The sequence below is a fragment of the Rhinoderma darwinii genome, chromosome 2 (genome assembly GCF_050947455.1).
Source record: "Rhinoderma darwinii isolate aRhiDar2 chromosome 2, aRhiDar2.hap1, whole genome shotgun sequence".
In the NCBI taxonomy this organism is placed as follows: domain Eukaryota; kingdom Metazoa; phylum Chordata; class Amphibia; order Anura; family Rhinodermatidae; genus Rhinoderma; species Rhinoderma darwinii.
The window spans coordinates 400,961,401-400,986,945 of NC_134688.1; the positions used below are offsets into that span (position 1 = coordinate 400,961,401).

Here is a 25,545-nt window from a genome sequence, read left to right on the forward strand (position 1 = left end):
ATATTTTTGGAGTGTAGGAGGAATCCGGTGTACCCAGATAGTACCCATAGATGTTTGTCCATATACTGGGATTTATATGGATGTGAAAAGGTAATCTTTCGTCCTTAGGAGACTTTTCCACCATCAGCTCACTGAATGAGACACATTGAAATACAAAGTTCTCATCTTCTTATCTTCTTTGAAATGTATTACGGTCTTTTTCAAGCCCTAAAACAACCCCAACAAATATCATGTGCTTGTATTTTGAATGATTGTATTAGGTGTCAGGAGTTCTAATAATATGAAGGCAAAAAATGTTAGGTGTCAACATTAAAGGGGTTGTCCACCTTCTGACAACTGATGACCTATCCACCAGATAGGTCATCTGTATGTGATCGGTGTAGGTCTGACACCCGCACCCCGCACCGATAAGCTGCTCCGGTGGCCTACAAGCACCCGATGTTGTGGCACATAATGCTATGTACGGAGCCGGAAGCAGTTGGCTCCATACGTAGAATAGCGGCCGTGCTGTACAACTGCAGGTCCGCTCCAATTCATTTGAATAGGAGCAGAGCTGCAGTACTGCAGCTCGGCCGCTATTCCGCAGCTGGAGATAACTGCTTCAGGCATGTACAGTACGTCTGGTGCACGGAGGCACCGGACTAGGTGATCAGTGCTGGGCCCAGGTGATGTACCCCCACAGATCATGTACTGATGACCTATCCGGTGGATAGTTCATCAGTTGTCAGAAGCTGGAAAACCCCTTTAAGCAAATATACAATAGAGTAAAATATACATAGGTTTAGAAAAGACAGAACAACAAGTGGTAAAACAAAAATGTTGAATCTTGCTGTTCCTAAGAAGCTCAATGAGCCATAAAAAGTGAAAACAACATTTTCATAGAGGTACATTTTTTAAATTCTGGCTTCCTGCAGTCACAACTAGGGGGACTATAAAACTACTGTTGACTTCAATTTATAAACAGAATGCAGCAAAGTTCTACGTTCCACTAGTGGTAACTGCACACCAGCAATGAATCACGTCCGTGAAGTATTTGCAAAATGGGCGTCGAGTGTGGTGGGTCTCCTGATCGATATCCATTACCTTTTGGGGTTAACCGCAGTGAGGAGGACATTGAATGAAGTGGAGGTTGAGTATACCGCTCCATTCAAAGACTATAGGCATGACAGAAACAGCTGAGTACAGCGCTTGGCTGTTTCCGTCAATCCCACAGATATTGAATGGAGCACGGGCACATGCTTGACCACTGCTCCTGTCGAGCTTACTACAGGGGGTGCAGTGAATAGAAACTGGGGTATGGAACCCCCATTTTCGCAATCTATGAGTTTTAGTAGTGGGGCCCCCAGCAATCAGACAGTTATCACCAATCCTGTGGATAGATGAAAATTGTGCATTCTAGCAATATCTCTTTAACTACTTTTGGATCAGTGTTTACTATACTAGTATATTTCTACAATACTGCTAAGGGTCATTTGTTTTTTTGTACGTATGTGATCTGATCAGGTCTCCCAAGTTCTATTTTTGTACTGACTTTTTTAACGACTTGATATAATAAAGCTGAATATTTTCTTTATTTTATATTGGTCCTGCACTATTTGTTTGATTTTGGTATGTTAACCATGTCTAAGTGCATTTTAGACACCTTTGACATTTGAGGGAGATGCGATAGGTGCTACTTTTTGTAACTAAATTACTATACAGGAGATTTGAAGCTCTGTATCATAAAAATGGGGGTCCAGGTGCTATAAAAATACATTAAGAAAGTAATCAGTACAACATTTTGGACACATTCTGAAAAATAAAAGACAAAATGGTGTTATAATAGATATTCACTTTAATTTATACTGTTGAAAATTTGCTCTTTGTCCTTGCACAATGCTACATGAATCTAGAATTCTGCTGCATGATATCATATAATCTATAATATATATCATAAATCTGCCCTTTTTATTCTGAATTTCTGATATGTATCTAATATGTGAAATTTATATGTACCTTTATTTTGTATACTTGTCAGTGTCATTCGCTTTTATGCGTTAAGTCTTCCCTATAAATTTGTTCCATAAAACTTATTTTAAAAAGCCAAGCAAGTACATTTATATTAAAATGGACACAAGGTAAATTGATAGCTCTAAGAAACGGGTGAACAGAACATGAAAAACATCTGTATGTAATAATGGGGAACCAGATTGTAGTATCTATAATAATCACCATAAAAGGGAATGTTCTTCGCTTTACAGTTCTGTGCACAAAGTAGGTATTTGTATTTTACAGGATGCAGCACTCTGCGAAATGTCATAATGGCGATAACTAATGCAAATCTGTCTTCTTATTTTTTTAACAGTCACTCAAGGATTTATTAACTTTCACAAGGAACGCTATTGTTTAACTCCAGAATGCATTGAAGCTGGTAAGACGGAACAAAAGATACAATAATATATAATCCCTTAAGTAACTGTAAAAAGTCATATGAACACAACTTTCATTAGTCTCCTTTATTTCCTAAATGTTGTCTTAGGACTTTTAACACTGAAGCTGCTACTCTGCTTTAATTTCTCTGGAGACATTAGGCTTTGTTATCGGTGCGGATTCTAAGCATTAAATCCCTACTTCAGCTGGCATTGTAGAAATAGCAAACATGCTAATATAGCAAATTAATGCTCAGATATGGCAAAATATAACAATACAATCTACAATATTCTTAGGTATGAGGACACGGCTTGTAGATTCCATATTAATACATATGGGGCAGCAATATTTTAAACTACATTGCATTGACACCAAAAGAGTCTCGACAATCACATTGGGTTATCTAATATAAAACCTATTGATAACTAGTAGATTTTTAGCCTTAAAGGGGTTCTCTAGTTTACAAAACCTACTTTTAAAGGCGCTATTAGGGAATTATGAGTTAATAGATGTCGATCTTCTATTCAGAACTCTCATTTGTTGTCAAGAGTGGCTACAAAGAGCGTCTCCCTCCCTGAATAACCCAGCATGTTCAGGCATTACATAGACTAGTCCATTGATTTCAGAGGGAACTGTGTAATTCTTCATCTCCCCTGCAGTGGTGCTGCAGGGGAATTGAACACTTGCTGCTGGATACCGCCACAATCACAGCTGATTTCTTGGGTCCCAGGAGCAGGGTACCTTATGATCATCTTATCCTTAGGGGAACCTAATAGCAAACAGGAACTGGGCAAAGACAATTTTTAGCAATATTATACATTTGTTGAATTTTTTCTTTTTTTTTCTTAATGACAGATATGTCTTACTTAAGGTACACAATCTTTTTTTCAGCAGTATTAAGCATTATTAACCCAAGAAAAAGGTAAAAAAATATTGGTCATTGTCTGCTGCTTATTTTGATGTATACTTTATAGAGGTTAGGGTTTTTACATTGGGACTAGAGGAATGGAAAGGATTGGCAATACTTTTTTTTATTAATATATTTATTAACCCTAACGTCAGCTTAGGGTGATGGGGTATATGTATGTACAGTATGTAACAGGAACTGCTCACAATCAAAGCTAAGAGGTGCAGTTACGGCTGCTTCCCCTATTGTAATGGTCTTCAACGTGTGACTTTCCAGCTGCTGTAAAACTACAACACCTAGCATGACAGCTGAAGGAACTATTGTATACACAAGTGGTCACCAACCTGTGGCTTTCCAGCTGTTTCAAAACTAGTTTCGTAACAGATCGACACCAACAGCGACATCAAAAGACATTGCAGTAGGTTGAAATTATATGGTAAAATTAAGTGAAATTATTCACTGGTTATGAATCAATAACATTTAAATATCTCAAATTTTTGGCAGATAAATTTTATGTGTAGTTATATTTATAGTGTATTTACAGTGATAGTAGTAGTATGAATCATGGTAAGTAAAGTGATTATTAACTGTTTTCTAGTTAGGTAGCTTGCTCTGTATGGTTATATGAGCAAAATTCATATTGCAATGCTGTAATTCAACTTGAATACAAAGTTCTGATGTCACCTGGAATCTCCACATCGTTATATGAAAAAAAAAACCCTTCTAATCCAGAATTTAAGATAGCAAAAATTCAGGATTGTTGGATAGGCATGGTAAAAACATACTGTTACCTGTCTATATATTCAGATATTTTATGGTAATTCCAAATAGAAAGAAACTTAATAATGGTACATAGAAGGCCACAATATCCTCATACAACTTGAGTTAAATTGAGTTTCCATGAGGCATTAAAGGGCAATCTTAAAAACTCTTGATGTCAGGGTTATGATTTTTGACTTTTTTTTTAATCTAAATTAAACAGATCCCAATATTAAAGTTTATTTACCACTTTACATGGTAAGTAGCTTCTTATTTAAATTGTACCATATTCTGTGGTGCTTTTCTTTACCCACAGTTTATGCAGTAAACAACATATATTAGGTAATAGTATCTTTAAATATGTCCGCTGGAATCCTTACAAGCAAGTACATCCTATGAGAATTCTACATGTACTAAGTAAAAATAGATATCAAATGTCTGTCTTATGGAAGAGCACAAATGTGGAGGAAGGGATTCATTATTAATTTTTCTTGGGGTTGGGGGAACTTAACTGTTAGGCTGAGTTGACACAGGGCGGATAGGCTGCGTAAAAGCACGCAGTGAAAATCCACACCAAACTGTGGTGCAGTTTTTCGCCCGGAATATCCTCTGTGGAAACTGCAGCATTCAGACCGCTGCAGCCTGTGATTGGCCTGTGATTGGCTACAGCAGTCACATGGGATGAAATGTCATTCCAGAAGGCTGCGCTGGAGGGAGGAAGAAACACAGTCTTCTGTGTAAGTATAATATATCTTTTTTTATGAGTTGCATTTTTTGTGGTGGAATCGCTGTGATCCTGCTGAAAAAAACCGCAACAACTGCTATTTGTTGCGGTTTTTACCTTTCCATTGAATTCAATAGAGAAAACAAATAAGCGGAGTTTACGCAAATACAATTGACATGCTGCGGAATAAAATTCTGCACCACAGGTCAATTTCTGAGCAGTTTTACCGCTCACTATTTACACAGCGTGTGGATGAGATTTGTTTGCTGCTACTGTATTTGCCGCTGACTTTTCGCAACGAATTCCGTTGCTGAAAACCACAATATTTATGCTACGTGTGAACTTACCCTAAGGCCTAATTCACAGGACAGTGTTCGGTCCATGATATACGGACCGCATGTCGGACGCATTTCCCGTACCGAAAACAGTGCAGGGAGCCGGGCTCTTAACATCACAGTTATGTATGACGCAAGGTTCTCTGCCTCCTTGCGGGAAAGCTGTCCCGTGCTGAAAACATGATTTACAGTTTGGGAGAGTTTTCCCACAGCGAGGCAGGGGCTCCTGGCATCGTACATAACTATGATGCAAGTAGCGTTCCTCCCTGCACTGTGTTCGGTCCGGGAAATACTGCCGACATGCGGACCGTATATCACGGACCGTATATCACGGACCGAACATGCTCGTGTGTGGGAGGGCTAAATGTTATGTGTAGGGTTGTCACGAGACCAGAATTTAGACTTCGATACCGATACTACATGTAGTATTGTGATTCTCTATACCAAAACGATACTTTGCCAACAATAAGAAGAAAAAAAATAAATATATAAAGACCTTCCATTTTCTGAACATAAAATTTTTATTGGATTGAATCTGATAGGGGATATGTGTGGTTGCTGGGTGTCGGCCACTGGGTCCCCCAGCAATTAGCAGAACAGGGACCGAAAGTCCCCCGAAGTGCTACATGAGAATGGAGTGTTTGTGAGAATAATTGGCCAGCGCTCCAGTCATTTCTATGGTTCTTCTGGGACTGCTGTCTCCATCACTGGAGCTCTGGCTGAACATGCACACCAATGCTCCATTCACATGGAGCACTTCGGGGGACTTTCGGTCTCATTCTCCTCATCACTGGGGGATTAATGTGATTTGTGGGAAGACCTCTTTAATAGTAATGGCAACATTAGGGTTAATGTTGGTCACATTAACCCCAATGTTCCTTAATGCTGGCTGAAACAAATAGTACTGCCTATATTTTAGGCTTTTGTTCTGGTTTAATACCTGCCTGGGGCTTTCTTCTCAGTTACTACACTGCAGCGCGGTCCTGATTCCAAACTTAAGGCGCGAGCGACACAGGCATGTCAACAGGAACCCACTGCCTGTGCCACTCGTGTCATTCTCCTCCCTCCCTGCCCCTACACAAAGAAGCAGAGCCTTCCTCCTTCCTACTCTGACGCGCCCAGAATTAATGATGAGCGTCACGCTATTCAACTATTGAAATACATGAAGAGAACATAGCGCGCACACAGTACAGCACCCGCGATGTTGTCTTCCTTCAGTGATCGCCCCGATCACTGAAGGAAGACAACATCGCGGGTGCTGTACTGTGCGCGCGCTATGTTCTCTACATGTATTTCAATAGTAAGCTGTGCGGACGCACAACTTAGTATCGAAATATGTAAATTGACGGTATCAAATTGTTTCCCAGCGCACAGCATCGAAATAGTATCAAAATTTAGATGCATCGCACATCCCTAGTGGGGTGAGGGGATTCTGTTTAAAGGCTATGTAAACCTTGGAAAACTTTTTTTTAAATAAAAATGGCTCCCAGTGTATTTGGTGTAACTTTGCAATTACAGTTTATTAAAAACTATTTTTACTTTTTGACATGCAGCTGCTTTATATCCTTTTACCAGGGCAGCTGTATCTAGTTCTCAGACCTGAATCCATCAGGTCAGCGGGACTGACGGGTTCAGTGACAGCGGTCGAATCAAGCTGTTATCGATCACATCTTTGTTCATAACTTAGACGTGATCAGTAAGTCCAGGCTCCCACATAGCGTAAACGCTGCGTAAGTTCCGCAACGGAAATCTGTGTGGAAATTCTGCAGCATTTACAGTAGCAGCAAAGAGGATGAGATCTCATGCCCATGCTGCGGAAATAAAACGCCGCGTAAACGTTAATAAATTGACCAATGGTGCGGAAATAAAACGCAGCATATAAATTTATGCTGTGGTTTTGTTGATTTTCTGTTGCTGGTTTTCTCCATTGAATTCAATGGGGATGCAAAACCCGCAACAGAAAGCCAAGTGTTGCGACGTTTGTGGCGTAATTACAGCATTTACAATGCAAAAATTGCAAAAAAAAAAACAACATACATACCCAGAATTACTCAGAACGCCACCCTTCTTCCTGCAGTCCGGCCTCCTGGGATGATGTTCCATCCCATGTGACCCGCTGCAACCAATCACAGGCTGCAGCATTACATGGCCTGCAATGTCATCCAGAGAGGCTGGAGCGAACATGAAAGGAGGGATAAAGTATGAGCGCTTTTTTGCGGAGCGGAATTTCCGTCCTAAAGACCACACCACAATGTCCTGCGTGTTCCAGGTCGGACACGCTGCATGATTTTTATGCAGCGTATCTGACTCGTGGGAACCCAGCCTAACAGCTAGATCCTGCGTGCCACAGACACGCAGGACCCGCTGACACTGAACCCGTTAGTCCCACTGACCTGATGGATTCACTTTACAGCTGCTCTGTATCTCAAAAAGTTTAAACCAAGAAAATATGATCGACTACGGCACACAATATTGGAAAAAATATACAAATTTTATTAAATTACAGACATAGGACAATTTAAAAGATGGAATAGGGAATAAGTCACACAATAAAAAGACGTCGCATCAATCAAAAGGTCGGATATGAGTATTGTATCAACATGTAAGCAGTTTACATTGTGGCAGCAAGAGGAAATGCATATGATCACAGAGGAAACTGTGTCCAGTTGAGATCACAGCAAATAAGAGCCAGACATGTCCAAAAACAACGATATGGTCAGTACAAAGATGAGGTACTAGTGATTATAGCGATATCCGAATAGGAATGAGAGGTAAGTATAAATCGCAGGAAGTTAGGTAAACAATGTTAGAGGACAGTGTTACATATCGAATATATTTGGAGTCAAAGGGAAGTAACCAAAGATGATGGACATAACAGGGCAATAGCTGCTAGACAGGATAAGAGTTATGAAACATACCGGTGGACATGATGGAAGTGTGAGATGAGACGTCTGAACCCGACGCGCGTTTCGGCAACTGCCTTCGTCCGGGGTTAGGGTCAAACTACTTGTGCCCAGCTATATATAGTACACAGACCGTATATTTTATTACTTGATTAATTAGAACAGTGAAGGAGGAGGTGGCATGAACAAGGTGGAGGGAATCGGCGTCTGATGCGGGGTACAAAGATGGGGCTGCCCCACTTCCTGTACCACGTCATCAGAGAGGATGCGAGACGGCGAGGACTGACCACGCCCCCCCACATCCTACTCCAAATGCAGACAGCGGTCGGAAGAGGCCAGAGCCACTCCCCCCCCGAGAGTATGTTGTTACAAATTGTAAACACCATCAGCGCACAGCCACCCATGATACATATGCCGGCAATGTGTTGAACGGGAATGATATGTGAATGAGTGATGCAGCGAAAGTGAGTGTAATAGGGTATGACATGAGTGGTACGATGTAGAAGGAAAGTGAAGCGGATTACCTGAGATATGTAAGTGCAGAGATAAATGAGTAAATGCAAACATGAAAGTATAATAATGAATGAGAATGTGAGGGGAGGATAGCAATGAGAAAAAACGGCAGTTAAAAGTTAAAATAATATGGTGGAGTGGATGGGCAGTGATGAATGAAGAGTGGATGAATGAAGTTGTGCAGGGATATTGATGCATGAGTGAGAGGATACGTGAAACATGAAAGTGTAAGACGGTGCCAGAAGAATAATTCTGGGGCCGATGATATGAGTGATGAAGAATAAAAGATAAAAACAAGCAAAAGAATGAAAAACGGTGGATTGATGTGAGAGGCGTATACAAAAGAGATATTCAATAAAAGAGGAACTGCCCCTAAACAAGGAGCTGTGATGCAGCGTGTGTTGAGTACATATGACGAAATCTTGTAAAAGGAATAGAGATTTATACTTATACAAGTGCCTGATACGACCACACATGTGAAGTGCGTATTGTATTAAACGAAAATGCAATCGTATATCACATAAAGAGAGCATACTAAAAGTGGTGCATATAATGCCTCTGCGTAAGGAAACATATACCACGTGTATAAATAAAGTGACTAAAAATATTGTTGCAATGTTAACATTATATATATATGTATATATATATATAAAAAAAGACGGTAATAAAACAGTGAGATATACTATATTTATATTTTATGTTAATATTAAAATCGCAGCAAAAGTTAATGTAGACATAAACACAGACAAAATGTGCAAGATTCAAATTCTCGTTCTTGTTTTCTTTTGTTGAAAAGTTTTTTTGACAGAAGTCCGATCAGTGACCTCCTAATCACCAGGAGACAACATGATTCTGTGTACAAAAATGAGCAGAAAGAGGGTAGTTAGTACTAAAAAGTGACAACGGAAATGAGGGAAGGGTAAAAACCAAGACCCACAACAGGAGTCAATGGCTACAAAAACGGAGCATAGCTCAGAGATTCATTTAATCCATGTGGAAACATTGTCCCAAGAGTCCAGATCCAGCGAGTCTCGCATTGTGCGAGCTTTTGTTTTATGGCCCCACCTCTCATGCCACATATGATGTGGTCAATTCCCCTCACCTTTAATTTAGAGGGGTCGCAGGAATGATGCAATTTGAAGTGCCGGGCCACAGGTTTCAAGTTCTCCACATTCTCTGCCCCCGATGCCCGCTTTATGTCGGCCATGTGCTCTCGTACACGAACATTCAACTCTCTGGAAGTGAGACCAACATAAATTTTTGGGCAAGGACAAACCGCATAGTACACGACAGCTTTAGTGGTGCATGTGATGGAGTGAGTGATATTGAAGGTCTTACTGCCAGAGGCATCAGTGAAGGTAGTAGCTTTTTCTACGTTAGGGCACGCGACACATTGTCCACAAGGCTTGCAACCCCATTTTGGACCCTTGGTCCCGAATGGATATTTTGTTTTTGTCGGGTCATAATGGCTTTTGACAAGATGGTCTTTCAGATTTTTAGATCGTCTAGCTGTGACGCTAGGATATTTCGTAATAAATCTGTCTAAAGTGGGGTCAGTCAGTAAGATCGGCCAATACCTCTTTAAGATTTCTCTCATCTGTGGCCATCGGGAATGATACCCAGTAATGAATCTTACCTGACTGTGTTTGTCTGGCCTTTTCTTGGGAAATAATAGGTCATCCCTGGGTGTACGTTTAGCCCTTTGGTAGGCTTTTTTGATGGATCTCATGCTGTATCCCCGTTCCAAAAAACGGTCTTTGAGGTCATTTGCCTGTCTCTCGAATAATGAGTCAGAAGAGCATATCCTCCTTATTCGTAAGAACTGTCCAATGGGGATCGCTTGAATAGTCTGTAAAGGATGAGACGAGGAAGAGTGTAGGATGTGGGGGGGCGTGGTCAGTCCTCGCCGTCTCGCATCCTCTCTGATGACGTGGTACAGGAAGTGGGGCAGCGCCATCTTTGTACCCCGCATCAGACGCCGATTCCCTCCACCTTGTTCATGCCACCTCCTCCTTCACTGTTCTAATTAATCAAGTAATAAAATATACGGTCTGTGTACTATATATAGCTGGGCACAAGTAGTTTGACCCTAACCCCGGACGAAGGCAGTTGCCGAAACGCGCGTCGGGTTCAGACGTCTCATCTCACACTTCCATCATGTCCACCGGTATGTTTCATAACTCTTATCCTGTCTAGCAGCTATTGCCCTGTTATGTCCATCATCTTTGGTTACTTCCCTTTGACTCCAAATATATTCGATATGTAACACTGTCCTCTAACATTGTTTACCTAACTTCCTGCGATTTATACTTACCTCTCATTCCTATTCGGATATCGCTATAATCACTAGTACCTCATCTTTGTACTGACCATATCGTTGTTTTTGGACATGTCTGGCTCTTATTTGCTGTGATCTCAACTGGACACAGTTTCCTCTGTGATCATATGCATTTCCTCTTGCTGCCACAATGTAAACTGCTTACATGTTGATACAATACTCATATCCGACCTTTTGATTGATGCGACGTCTTTTTATTGTGTGACTTATTCCCTATTCCATCTTTTAAATTGTCCTATGTCTGTAATTTAATAAAATTTGTATATTTTTTCCAATATTGTGTGCCGTAGTCGATCATATTTTCTTGGTTTAGTCTCTTGTCAATCATTGATCGATGCACCAAGTATATCTTGGTCATTACTCAGGATCCAATATAGTGCATGTAATACAGTTGGCAACTATGCTTTACAGTTTACTGGTTATCTTTTCTTAGCACTACGTTTTATTGCATTCTGTCTGTTGGTATTCTATCGGTTTATATCTCAAAAAGTTTAAATAATTTTTAATAAAATGTAATTGCGAAGTTGCACGAAACAAACTGATAAAAATTTTTATTAAAAAAAAGTTTTCAAAGGTGTAGCCTTTAAATAGTTTTTGTGGGGGAGGGGGGATTTGACTGTAAATGCCATGTGTGTGGGAACTTATTTAGCATATATTCACAGGTTACGGTCATATTTCGTTTTTCTTTTTTTTGCAGAGATATTCGCAAATTCATGGCAAATGTCATTGTTATAAAGCAGTTTAAGGAAAACTGTTGCAAAAAACGTGATTTGACCTCGACGTGTGAAGAGAACCTTGTAGTTCATTCATGTAAAAAGTTTAGTTATAGTTTTTGTGCGGGGGAGGGTATATTCACCTGTAGCGTTTGAGGTACAGTTAAAAAAATGCATCAAAACCACGCTATTGATTCCGTCAAAACAACGAAAATCTTACAGAGCAGTGACAAACGGAAACCATTTGCAACGGATGCGTTACCATTGAAACCAATGGTAATGCAAATGGAAAGCAATGATTTCCATTTGTTCCAGTTTAGTTTCCATTTATGGGTTCCCCTGATGGAAAAGTCAGACGGAACCCATGAACGGAACCCTGACGCAGATGTGAATGAAGCCTTACATATATGGACATGAGGAACAGCCCCATAGTCCCTGGGCTAGTAGAAGATCTGCCCGGGAACTCCAGCCCTGGGAAAGCTCCACTCCACGGATGACGTATCCCACTGTATGCCATACACTGGGATATGTTTTGGCTAAATTGAACAAAATCCAGGGCATGAACCGGTCACTGCCTGCTTCATGTTTTCGTTCACTGTAATTGACGTTGGCACAAAAATCGGTTAACGCGTATAACGTACAAACATGTGCGCCACACTTTCCGTTCCCATCCCTGGTAATGGAGGGGGGCCCAGTCATCTTGGCTGTGTGGGGACCAGAAATTCCTGATAGCGGCCCTGTTAGGGACCACCATAAACACTTCGCCCAGTCATGATTTGTCTCTACCAGAGTTTGCTTCCCAGACATCTCCTTGCTTTTCCAGACCCCTCCCCACCTTTTCCTCACTGTCTACCCAAACTAGCCATCCTGCTCTTACCCGAAATTTTGTGCCTATTGCTGCCCAATTTGCACCTATTGCTATACCTGCTGTATTGTACAAAAAACCCAAAGACCGTACTCCAGAAATTATTAATAGTGCCACAAAGTGTTGCCAGACAACAATAGTGCCAGAAAGATAGTAACCCAGAGAATAATGGTGCCCCAGATGGTAATAGTGCTCCTCTCAGTAAAATCACTAACTTTGTGTCCACACAGTAATAGTGCTCCCTTTTGCGCCCCACATAGTAATAGTGCCACCTTAGATCCCACACTATAATAGTGCTCCTCTTAGTGCCCCACACAGTAATGTTCCCCTCTTTTATGCTCCACCCTGTAATAGTGACCCCTTTAGGCCCCACACTGTAATAGTTCTCCTCTTAGTTCCCCACAAAGTAATAGTGCCCCCTTTGTACCCCACACAGTAACTCTGCCCCCTTCATGCCCCCAAACAGTAATGACACTCCCCTTTGTGCCCCTACACAGAAATAACCCACAATTTGTGCACCAAATAGAATCAATGGCCCCCATTACTCTGCAAACACATTAATTAAATACCCTTTTGTGCCTCCCATATACGTTTAACTCTTTCCCGTCGCTCCACCGGTGATTTACGTTGGGAAAGGGTTTTAAAAAATGGCGCCAGCTCAGAAGCTGAGCGGGCACCATAGTCGCCGGGTCTCTGCTGTATTACACAGCAGGGACCCAGTGGCAATGCTTGTGATTAGAAACATCTCTGATCGCAAGCATTTAACCCCTCAGATACTGGTGTCAGATGTGACCACTAACATCTGCGCGGCGAGATTGCGGGAGTCCGTGTACTCTTCTAGCACCTGGGAACCTTCTGAATGCTCCCAGCCCTGCTATAGCAATGCATTGATTTTGCCATAGACTGTAATATTGTGATATTGCAGTCTATGGCATAAAAAAACGAATGATCGCACGTTCAAGCTGGGGCTAAAAAATAGTAATAAAAAAACATATTAAAAAAAATATAAAAATATAAATCACCCCCCTTTCCATCTTTCCATGTACAAAAAGACGCCTAACGCCTTATTGACACGAGCATATTTCACGTCCGTGTTACGCGTGTTAAAACAACAGACGTCACACGGACCTATGCAATTCAATGGGGCCATTCAGACATTCAGGGTTTTTCATGCAGCGTGTGTCCGCTGCGTAAAACTCACTGCATGTCCTATACTTTTTTTTGCGCATCACATTGAAGTCAAAGGGTGCGTGAAAAAAACACAGCACACAGACGTCAGCCATGTGCTGTCCGTGTTTTTCACGTACCAGTTGCTATAGTAATGATGAGGAAAAAATAAAACACCTCCTTCAGTTTTTTTGCTGATGTAAAAAACGCGTGACATACGGATGACATACGCGCATAAAAAATGCAGACACGTACCGTACACGGAGGCCACACAAAACTGCAATGCAGGAAAAACGCTGCTTTTTTGTTACGCGTGCAAAATACACACATTTGTGTGAATAAGGCCTAACACAGCTCTGTACACACAAATATAAAAAACTTACAGGAGTCACAATATGGAGATGCAAAAAAAGTTTTGTTTCTTTCAAACATTTACATTTTTTAACCCCTACCCGCACCAGGACGTAACTGTACGTCGTTGCGGGAAGTTACTTCCCGCACGAGGACGTACAGTTACTGAGTTAATCCCAGTGCACACTGTCGGCGACAGTGTGCACCGGGAACCAGGAGGTCAGCTGTCGCCGACAGCTGACACTCCCCTCTTGCCGGCCAGCGGTCCTTTGCCGCTGATTTCGGCGCATTAACCCCTTAAATTCGGCGATCGGGTGCAATCGCCGAATTTTAGGGGTTTCTAACATATCGGCAGACCCCCGTCCGAAATCGCGGGGTCTGCCGATAGTTAGTATGGCAAACGGAAGCCAAACAATGGCTTCCGGGTCTGCCACGGACAGAAGCCCATCAGGACCAACCTTCGGCTGGTCCTGATAGGCTTCCTGTCAGAGTGACAGAAAGTCACTGTGCCGTTCCCGATGCACACTGTCGGCGACAGTGTGCATCGGGAACTTGGAGATCAGCTGTCCCCGACAGCTGACACTCACCAGTGTTGCCGATCAGCGGCTCATCGCCGCTGATTTCGGCAATTAACCCGTTACATGCGGGGCTCGATTGCGATCTCCGCATGTAGCGGGTTTGTAGCGCATCAGCAGCCCCCATGCAATCGTGGGGGCTTCTGATGCTTGTGATGGCACCTGGGGGCCAGACAACGGCCCCCAGGTCTGCCATGTATGTCAGCCTATGAGGATCAGCCTCTGCTGATCCTCGTAGACCAACTGTCAGAGTGACTGTGACGTCACACTGACAGTTGGAATACATTACACTACCTAGGTAGTGAAATGTATTCCAGCAGCGATCAGAGCTGCAGGTCAAAAAAAGAAAGTGTAAAAAGTAATAGAAAAGTTAATAAACAAAAATATAAAGTGTAAAAAGTTAATAAAAATGTTTTATAAAAGTGTAAAAATAAAAGGTTTTGTTTTCCTATAATAAGTCATTTATTATAGGGAAAAAATGAAAACGTTAAAAAAAAGTACACATATTTGGTATTGCCGCGTTCGTAACGACCCAATCTATGAAACTATAATGTTAATTTTTCCGCACGGTGAACGCCGCAAACAAAATAAACGGAAAACTGTCAGCATCGCTATTTTTTGGTCACCACCCCTCCCAAGATATAGAATAAAAAGTGATCAAAAAGTCGCATTTACCCCAAAATGGTACCAATAAAAACTACAACCCGTCCCGCAAAAAACAAGACCTCCCTCAGCTTTTTTGACGAAAAAATAAAAAAGTTACGGCTCAGAATAGCGTGTCCCAGAAAATAAATTATTTTATAGAAACTTAATTTTATTGTGCAAACGCTGCAAAACGTAAAAAAAACTATACACATATGGTATCGGCGTAATCGTACCGACCGGCAGAATAAATTAAAACGTAATTTATTGCGCACGGTGAACGCTGTAATAAATAAAGAATTTAAAGCGCCAAAATCGCTGTTTTTTGGTCACCCTAGCTCTAAAAAAGATCCTGAGGGGCCAAAATGATCACTATACCACTAGAAAAATTCCTTGAGGGGTGTAGATTCCAAAATGGGGTCACTTTTGGCGGGTTTCCACTGTTTTGGTCCCTCCGGGGCGTTGCAAACCCGACATGGCACTGAAAACCAATCCAGCAAAATCTGCGCTCCAAAATCCAAAAGGCGCTCCCTCCCTTCTGAGCCCTGCTGTGGGTCCAAACATCAGTTTACGACCACATATGGGGTATTGCCGTAATCGGGAGAAATTGCTTTACAAATTTTGGGGTGCTTTTTCTCCTTTATTCCTTGTAAAAATGAAAAAATTCTATGTTTCCACAGAAAAATAGGTGATTTTCATCTTCACAGACTAATTCCACTAAATTCTGCAAAAAAACTGTGGGGTCAAAATTCTAACTATACCCCTAGAAAAATGCCTTGAGGGGTGTAGTTTCCAAAATGGGGTCACTTTGGGGGGGTTTCGGCTGTTTAGGTACCACAAGACCTCCTCAAACCTGACATAGTGCCTAAAATACATTCCTAAAAAAAGGAGGCCCCGAAATCCACTAGCTGCTCCTTTGCTTCTGCGGCCTGTGTTTCAGTCCATTAGGACACTAGGGCCACATGTTGGATATTTCTAAAATCTGCAGAATCTGGGCAATAAATATTGAGCTGCGTTTCTCTGGTAAAACCTTCTGTGTTACAGATTTTTTTTTATTACAAATGAATTTCGGCAAAAAAAATGAAATTTGTAAATTTCACCTCTACTTTGCCTTAATTCCTGTGAAACGCCTAAAGGGTTAAAATATTTTCTGAATGTGGTTTTGAATACCTTGAGGGGTACAGTTTTCAAAATGGGGGGATTTATGGGGACTTTCTAATATATAAGGCCCTCAAAGCCACTTCAGAACTGAACTGGTCCCTGAAAAAATGGCCTATTGAAATTTTATTGAAAATATGAGAAATTGCTGCTAAAGTTCTAAGCCTCGTAACGTCCTAGAAAAATAAAAGTACGTGAAAAAAAATGATGCAAACATAAAGTAGACATATAGGGGATGTTAACTAGTAACTATTTTGTGTGGTATTACTATCTGTTTCACAAGCAAATACATTTAAATTTAGAAAAATGCTAATTTTTGCAAATTTTTGCTAAAATTTGAAGTTTTTCACAAATAAATATTGAATTTATCGACCAAATGTTTTCACTAACATAAAGTACAATATGTCACGAGAAAACAATCTCAGAATCGCTTGGATAGGTAAAAACATTCCGGAGTTATTACCACATAAAGTGACACATGTCAGATTTGAAAAAATAGGCTGTGTCCACAAGGCCAAAACAGGCTGTGTCCTAAAGGGGTTAAAAGGTACGAAAACATAACAAAAACTATATAAATTTGGTATCAAATTTAAAAAAAGCCCTCATACAGCTCAGTTGATGAAAAAATTAAAAAGTCATGTTTCTCACAACATGGCGAAAAAATACATTCCTTAAACAAAAGGAATTTTATTGTGCAAAAAGTTGGATAATATAAAAAGTGCTATAAATTTGGTGTTGCCGGAATCGTACTAACCCACAGAATAAAGGTAACATGTAGTTTATAAGGCATGGTGAACACTATATAAAAAAAGAAAAAAAAAAACTTGCTGTTTTTTTGGTCACCTCGCCTCCCAATAAATAGATAAAACTGATCAAATAGTCGCATAAACTCCAAAATGGTACCAATAAAAACTATAGCTCGTCCCGCAAAAAAACAGCTCTCATACCACTACATCTATGAAAAAATAGAATTAGTTAAAGCTCCAATAAGTCAGGAAATAAAAACATGCAGTTGTGCAGGCCCGAGGGGAACATTTCTTCTGTTTCAAGAGGCGATTTATCATGGCCCTAAAATTAGGGAAACAGGAAGGGGAGGACACAAACATATCTGCTGGAAGCGAGGGCTCCCGTATTATACCTGGACAACACTTCCCAGCAAAATTCCCCAAACTGAAAATGTGCGGAGTGTGGACCAAAAGGGGGATAAGAAACTACACCATTTATCAGTACGACACTGGCCTGTGCATGAAGGATTGCTTCACGGCGTAATACACATCTATGGATTATTTTATTGTTTTTTTTTTACCCCATTATTATGCCAACTGACTATGCCCCTGATGTACTCTGCCCAGCTTACATATGCCCCCACATTATAAACAGAAATACCAGTAAAACTCCAAACAAAACTGCTAGTAAGCAAAATCCACGCCCCAAAAGCCAAATGGCGCTCTCTCTATTCTGAACCCTACAGTGTGCCCAAACAGCAGTTTACTTGCACATATATGGCATTGCCGAACCAGGGAGAACCCTTTTAACAATTTTTGGTGTGTGTGTCTACAGTGGCACAAGCTGGGCACAACATATTTGCCACTGAAATGGCATATCTAGGGAAAAATTAACATTTTTACTTTACACCATCCGCAGCGCAATCATTTAGGGCGGGTTCACACATGGCGGAATTTCACTTAAATTCCGCTGCGGACACTCCACTTTAATTTAGCAGTGTTCGTTTACACGATGCGTACAATTCCGCTGCGGAGCATAGGCTGCGGAGCGGAATTTGGTGTCCGCAGCATGCTCTGTCTGTTGCGGAGCAGTGGCGGACTCATGGCGGAATTTCTCCATTGACTTCAATGGAGATTCAAAGTTCCGCAATGAAGTCCGCAGCTGTCATGCACATGTCATGTGTGCTGCGGATGCGTCTTGCTTTTTTAACTTGACATTTCTTCATTCTGGCTGGACCTATGTATTTCTAGGTCTACAGCCAGACTGAGGAAGTCAATGGGGCTCCCGTAATGACGGGAGCGTTGCTAGGAGACGTCTGTAAATAGTCACTGTCCAGGGTGCTGAAAGAGGTAAGCGATCGGCAGTAACTGTTTCTGCACCCGGGACAGTGACTACCGATCTCAATATACATGTATCTGTAAAAAACATATAAGTTCATACTTACCGAGAACTCCCTGCGTCTGTCTCCAGTCCGGCCTCCCAGGATGAAGATTCAGTGTAAGTGACGGCTGCAGCCAATCACAGGCCAAGCACAGGCTGCAGCGGTCACATGGACTGGCGCGTCATCCAGGGAGGTCGGGCTGGATGCCGAAAGAGGGACGCGTCACCAAGACAACGGCCGGTAAGTATGAAAGTCGTTTACTTTCACTAGGGAAAGTGCTGTCCCTTCTCTCTATCCTGCACTGATAGGGAGAAGGGAAGCACTTTTCCCGCAGTCCGCAGCAGCTAGTCCGCATCAATGTACTGCACATTTTGTGCAGATCCGCAGCAGAATCTGCAACGCAGATTCTGTGCGGCATGGATGCGGACAGTTGCGGAGGAATTCCGCCATGTGTGGTCATGCCCTTATGGAAAAGATCTGTGGAGTGAAAATGCTTACTACAACCCTTAATAAATGCCTTGAGGGTTGCAGTTTCCAAAATGGGGTCACTTCTCAGGGGTTTCATTTATTATCTCACATCAGAGCCCTGCAATTGTGAACCAATACTTGGTAAATCACCAAATTAGGCCTCAATTTGACATGGTACTCTTTCACGCCTGAGCCCTGTCGATCATCCAGGCAAAAGATTAGCGCCCCATGTAGGGCGTTTCTAAAATCAGGAAACACAGCATAATAATTAGAGTGCTGTCTTTTCATGGTGGCGCAAGCTGGGCACCACATATTGGCATACCTATGGGAAAATTGCCATTTTCACTCTGCAACATCGAGTGTACGCTAATTTCTGTAAAACACATGCAGGGTTAACATTCTCACTACACCCCTAGGTTAATACCTTGAGGAGTGTAGTTTGCAAAATGGGGTCACTTCTGGGAGGGTTTCTACTGTTTTGGTCCCACTAGGTGCTTTGTAAATGCGACATAGCACGCAGAAACCAATTCAGCAAAATCTGGACTCCAAAAGCCAAATGCCGCTTCTTCCCCTCTGAGCCCTGCCGTGTGCTCAAACAGCAGTTTATGATCACATATGGGTATTGCAGTACTCGGGAGAAATGTTGGGGTGCCTTTTCTCCTTCTATTTGTTGAGTAATTGAAAAATATTGAGCTAAACTACGTCTTATTGGGAAAAAAAATATTTTTTATTTTCACTGCCCTATTCTAATAAAAACCATGAAACACTTGTGGGGTCAAAATGCTCACTACACCCCTAGATGAATTCCTCAAGGGGTGTAGTTTCCTAACTGGAGTCACTTTTGGGGAGTTTTCACTGTACTGGTCCCTCAGGGGCTTTGCAAATGCGACATGATGCCGAGAAACGAATCCAGCAAAATCTGAGCTTCAAAAGCCTATTGTGGCGCCTTCACTTCTAAGCTCTGCCGTGTACCCAAACAGCAGTTTATGACCACATATGGGGTCTTTACATACTCTGGAGAAGTTGCTTTACAACGTTGGTGGGCTTTTTCTTCTTTATTCCTTGTGGAAATTGTTGTTTTTTTTTAGCTAAAACGACATCTTATTGGAAAAATTAAAAAATGTTTATTTTCCCGTCCAAATTCTAATAAAATCTGTGAAACACCTGTGGGGTTAAAATGTTCATTACGCCCCTAGATGAATTCCTTGTGGAGTGTAGTTTCCAAAATGTGGTCTCTTTTGTGGTGTTTCCTATGTTTTGGCATTACTCTTCAAACCTGTAATGGTGCGTAAAATCTAATCTAATAAAAAGAAGGCCCCAAAATCCACTAGGTGCTCCTTTGCTTCTGTGGCCGGTGCTTCAGTCCATTAGCACACTAGACCCACATGTGGGATATTTCTAAAAACTGCAGAATCTGGGCAATAAATATTGAGTTGCGTTTCCCTCGTAAAACCTTCTATGCTACATAAAAAACTAAATTAAAAATGAATTTCTGCAAAAAAAAACTGAAAATTTGTAAATGTCACCTCTACTTTGCTTTAATTCTTGTGAAACGCCTAAAGGGTTAAGAAACTTTCTAAATGCTGTTTTGAATACTTTGAGGGGTGCGGTTTTGAAAATTGTGTTACTTATGGGTCTTTGTATTTTATGGGCCTCTCAAAGCACTTCAGAACTGAACTGGTCTATGAAAAAATAGCCTTTTCAAATGTTCTTGAAAATGTGAGAAAAATAAAAGGATGTTCAAAAAATGTTGCCAGTCTAAAGTAGACATATGGGAAATGTTAATGAGCAACTATTTTGTGTGGTATAACTAGCAGATACATTTAAATTAATAAAAATGCAAATTTTAGCCATTTTTTGCAAAATTTTGGTGTTTTTCACAATTAAATACTGAATGTATCGACCAAATTTGACCAGTAACATAAATTTCAATGTGTCACGAGAAAACATTCTCAGAATCACTTGGATAGGTAAAAGCATTCCAAAGTTATTACCACATAAAGTGAGATATGTCAGATTTGAACAATAAGGCTGTCAGGAAGGTCAAAAGTGGCCACAGCGGGAAAGGCTTAAGGAAAGTACCATAACTCCCTTGAAAAGTGCCAGGTTCAAGAAAAATATAATATATATCTTTCTAATCTAGAAATAACTACTTTGAAAGTAAAAATATAGAAAGAAATTAGAGTAGTGAATATAAGGAAGAACGGTTTATGATAGGCATATTAATTAGAGAATAGAAGAAAAGTATATTGAAGAAACAGTTAATTATTCTTAAGAAAAATAAATCCCGTATTTTTCGGACTATAAGACGCACCTGATTAAGACGCACCCAGATTTTAGACCACAAAAAAATTGGAAAAAAATAAATTTTTTACTATTTTTACAAAGCAAAAACTATTTGTTAAAAAAAACTAATTTGTTCTGTTTCACCACATTCTGAGGGACACTTTTTGGTACATACAATATTTTTTATCACTTTTTATTTCATTCCCTTTTTTTTATTTTTTACATTGTGCTTGGGGAAAAATTGTAAAATATTTTATTTTTAACTTTTAATATTTTTTTACACTCCTGAAAATGTATCTAACTTTTTTTATTTTTTTACACATTTTATTAGTTCCCCTAGGGGACTTAAACCAGCAATCACTGCAATACATGAATGAGTTACAGAAACAGCATAACTTGCTGATCTACGCTGTTTCAGTAACTCCCATAGTAGTGAATGGCAGTTACAGAAGCAGCGTAGCATGCTACGCTGTTTCCGTAACTACTATTCAGTTCTATGGGAGTTACGGAAACAGCGTAGCTCAGCGAGTTACGCTTTTTCCGTAACTCGACCATGTACGCAGTTTTCGAAGCTACGGAAACAGCGTAGCTTGCGTTGCTACGCTGTTTCAGTAACTCCCATTCACTTCTATGGGAGTTACGGAAACAGCATATCTCAATGAGCGCTCAGCTGTTTACGTAACTCCCGACCATCTGACCAGGAAGTGTCCGAGAGACAGCGGTTAAGTAAGAAGCGGTCTGAAGAGGTCAGGGGGCTCGACTGCCGACTATAAGACGCAGGGACTTTTTAGCAAGATTTATTCTTGCTAAAAACTGCATCTTATGGTCTGAAAAATACGGTAAGAAGAAGGCAAGATTATTTATTTAAGAAATACCGGTGGCTCTGCTACCCAAAAATTTACCTTATGAAGATATTGAATATATAATTCTTGTCATCTGTATCATATGATTTGTTGAAGTCTTCTTCTGCTGTCCAGAATATTTGAAACCTATAAAAAAAATTATTAAAAAGAGTTGTTACAAATTGACTAGAGTGAAAAATAAAAAGTTACGTACAGTAAATAAAAGTTCTTAAAATCGAACTTATTTCAGTATTAATTACATATATATTACATTTATCTATACTGTTATTGTATGTTTGGTTAGGCAAGAAGCAGAGAGAGAAAACTTATAGTGCTTTGTCGATACAGAGTTTGAAGTGGAAGGAAAAGAAGGATGAGACAGATGATGTACAAATTGAAATGCTGACATATATAAAGATCATGACCAAAGAGATATAGTTGAGTCATAGAAGTTAATGAGCAGACTGAGACTGCAGGCATGAATGAAGAAGAGGAGGAGTTCACGGATAGAATCTTAAGGTACACCAATATAAAGAGGAAAAAAATGGGACATGGTGTGCGATTGGCGCTCACTAAATGTCTGACTATTAGTAAGATATTTAGTAGGAAATATGGTGAAATAAAAGGCACAGAATCCTGAATCATATGGACTGCAATAACATGTGCAAAATGGTTCTATCAATTAAAGTGTAAATAAACCTTCAACAATCTTCTGTCATATCATAGTGACGTCAGAACTTTCGATCAGTAGGGGTCCGCGCACTGAGACACCCATCGATCACTAGAACGAAGCTGCAGAAGTGGGCGTTGAGCTGCTTAGTTTCTGTTCGGCTTTTTTCGGGAAGCTGATGTAGCGGTGTATGGGCCCATAGACTTTCTATTGAGTCCGTACACAGTTACATCGGCATTCCGAGAAAAGTTGATCAGAAACCAAGCGGCTCAGCGCTCACACGAGCACTTCTGCCGCTTTGTTCTAGCGATCGGTGGGGGTCTCAGTACTTGGACCCCCTCCAAAAATTCTGACATATCACTATGACATGTCAGAAGTTTATTGAAGATTTAGTTACCCTTTAAGAACAAGACTGTAAGTACCTGGTAATAATAATTAGACGGATAGAGAAATCTTTTACTGGCAGCATATTTAGGGCAGCTTAGGATGGGCAGAGGAGCTATCACTTTAAAAATAATAGCCCAAAACTGCCAAGGTATACAGACTCAAATAGACCCCCATTATTATCAATCGCTATTCACTTGCCAGCTTTCTATTGATAATGTTAGTTGCAGTCAGGCTGGCACAACGCCCACATCAACCAACCCTTAGCATAACTACCTCTTATTTGCTGTTTGCGCTGTCTGCCATGTTGTCACAGTTTACAGCAGTCATCCCTCTCTATATACCAAAAAAGTGCTCAGGGCAAGGGAGAACTGCATTGGCAGAACAGCATATCACATGGCAAATCATATGTGCAGAGGAGAGAAATCATTAAAAGCAGAAACTGAAGGAAAGATAAAAGAAACAATAAAAAAAACCCTAACAAATATGAGCCCAGGCGCAGGCCCCATCATTCCCTACCTCCCTAGGCACTAGAGGAGCAATGTCTCAATTGAATAAATACCCCTGATTAGAGATTTGCAAGTAAATTTATAGGTGGAGCTCCCCTTTATTTTATTTTTAAGTTAACTCCAAAATCTCCCTCTCTCTTTTTCTTTAAAGTTCACTGCAAATGGAATAAGCATGTAGCCATAATTCACATATGTCCGGCGTCCGCTTCAGTTTACCTCCGGCGTGTAGAAGAAAAGCCGGAGGCAAACTGATGCTATAACGGATCCCGTAGCTTTCTATGGGATCTGTTCTGGCACGGAGGACATCAGTTGTGGCACCGTACCTCCCTGGGAGCCGGATCTAAAAACGTTACCTGCAACGTTTTTGGTTCCGGCTCCCATGGAGGTCTGGCGCCATATCCTATCTATTTTAACGGTGGCTGGATAAATGCCGGGTGTTGCCGCATCCACCTTCCGGCAGCACCCGGTGGGAAGGTGGATGTGAGCTAGGAGCGGAATCCCCTGTGTGGCACTACCTTCAAGGGGACTGTGTGGCACTACCTACAAGGGGGCTGTGGGCTGTGTGGCACTACCTACAAGGGGGCTGTGTGGCGCTACCTACAAGGGGGCTGCGTTGCGTGGCGCTACCTACAAGGGAGTTGTGTGGCGCTATCTACAAAAGGGCTGTGTTGCGCTACCTACAAGAGGGCTGTGGGCTGTGTGGCGCTGACTACAAAGGGGCCTGTGTGGCGCTACCTACAAGGGGGCTGTGTGGCGCTACCTACAAGGGGGCTGTCTGGCGCTACCTACAAGGGAGCTGTGTGGTGCTACCCACAGGGGGGCTGTGTGACATTATCTGCAGGGGGCACTGTGGCATTATATACAGAGGGCACTGCAGAATTATCTACAGGGGCATGTGTGGCACTATATACCGGGGGGGGGGGGTGTGGCACTTTATACAGGGGGTGTCGCACTATCTAAAGAGGGCACTGCGGTATTATGTACTGGGGATGTGTGGCACTATATACAGGGGGGTGGCACTATCAACAGAGGGTTTCCGTTTCCATCACCATTGATTTCAATGGTGACGGAGCCGGTGCCAGTGGTTTCCGTTTGTCTCTTTTGTGCGCTGGATCCGTCGTTTTGTCGGAAACAATAGCGGGTCTGCTCAGGGTCCCTTTCTGATGGAAACCCCTAACGGAACGTCAGAACGGGACCCCAAAGCAGATGTGAACGGAGCCTAAGAGTAGTAAAGAGTAAGTCTACAATAGAAACAGATGTTGGTGTTGAGCACAGATTTCTAATGTATCCACTGTGTCTGCAGCAAATGAGGACAATTTGATCTTCAGTATATGCTTGCACTGCTTAAATGAATGTGAAATAAATTTAATTTGTCACAGACCTATGGTTATGTAGATGTGTAAATCGTGGTTTGTCAAAACCTTTTGATATATATGCATGTGTCTGAACTTAAACTTATAACAATGTGAATAAAATTACAGTAAGATTGTACCCAGTCGTAATACACACGACTATCTAAGATTTGCATGAAGAAGCTGTATTTTATTTAGTATAACTGTGGCTGAATCATCTTCAATTCCAAAGAAATGCTAATTCTTGAAGCAATCCAAAAATCAGATGTATAAAATGCATGAGGTCATGGAAGTTTCCAGTGTTTTGTATTTTTCGGTACGAATATTGACCTTAGTGTTACAATAATACCTAAGATATTATGGTAATAGAGATTATAATATAACATACAAATGTCCATACTAAGGCTTCGTTCATATCTGCGTTGGGACTCCGTTCATGGGTTCCATCTGAGCTTTCCGTCAGGGGAACCCATGAACGGAATCCAAACTGAAAAATACAGAAACCATAGGTTTCCGTTTGCATCGCCATTGATTTCAATGGTGACGGATCAGGTGCAAATGGTTTCCA

The 25,545-nt window shown here is 41.2% G+C and overlaps 1 protein-coding gene across 1 annotated transcript in view; it reads left to right on the forward strand.

Moving 5' to 3' along the window:
• The window catches only part of PHEX (phosphate regulating endopeptidase X-linked), a 239,938-nt gene that overhangs the window by 23,078 nt on the left and 191,315 nt on the right, over positions 1-25,545 (forward strand). The window contains exon 2 of the mRNA XM_075850790.1: positions 2,345-2,410. Within this exon, the coding sequence (XP_075706905.1) occupies positions 2,345-2,410 (66 nt within the window). The remainder of the gene's footprint in view (positions 1-2,344; positions 2,411-25,545) is intronic.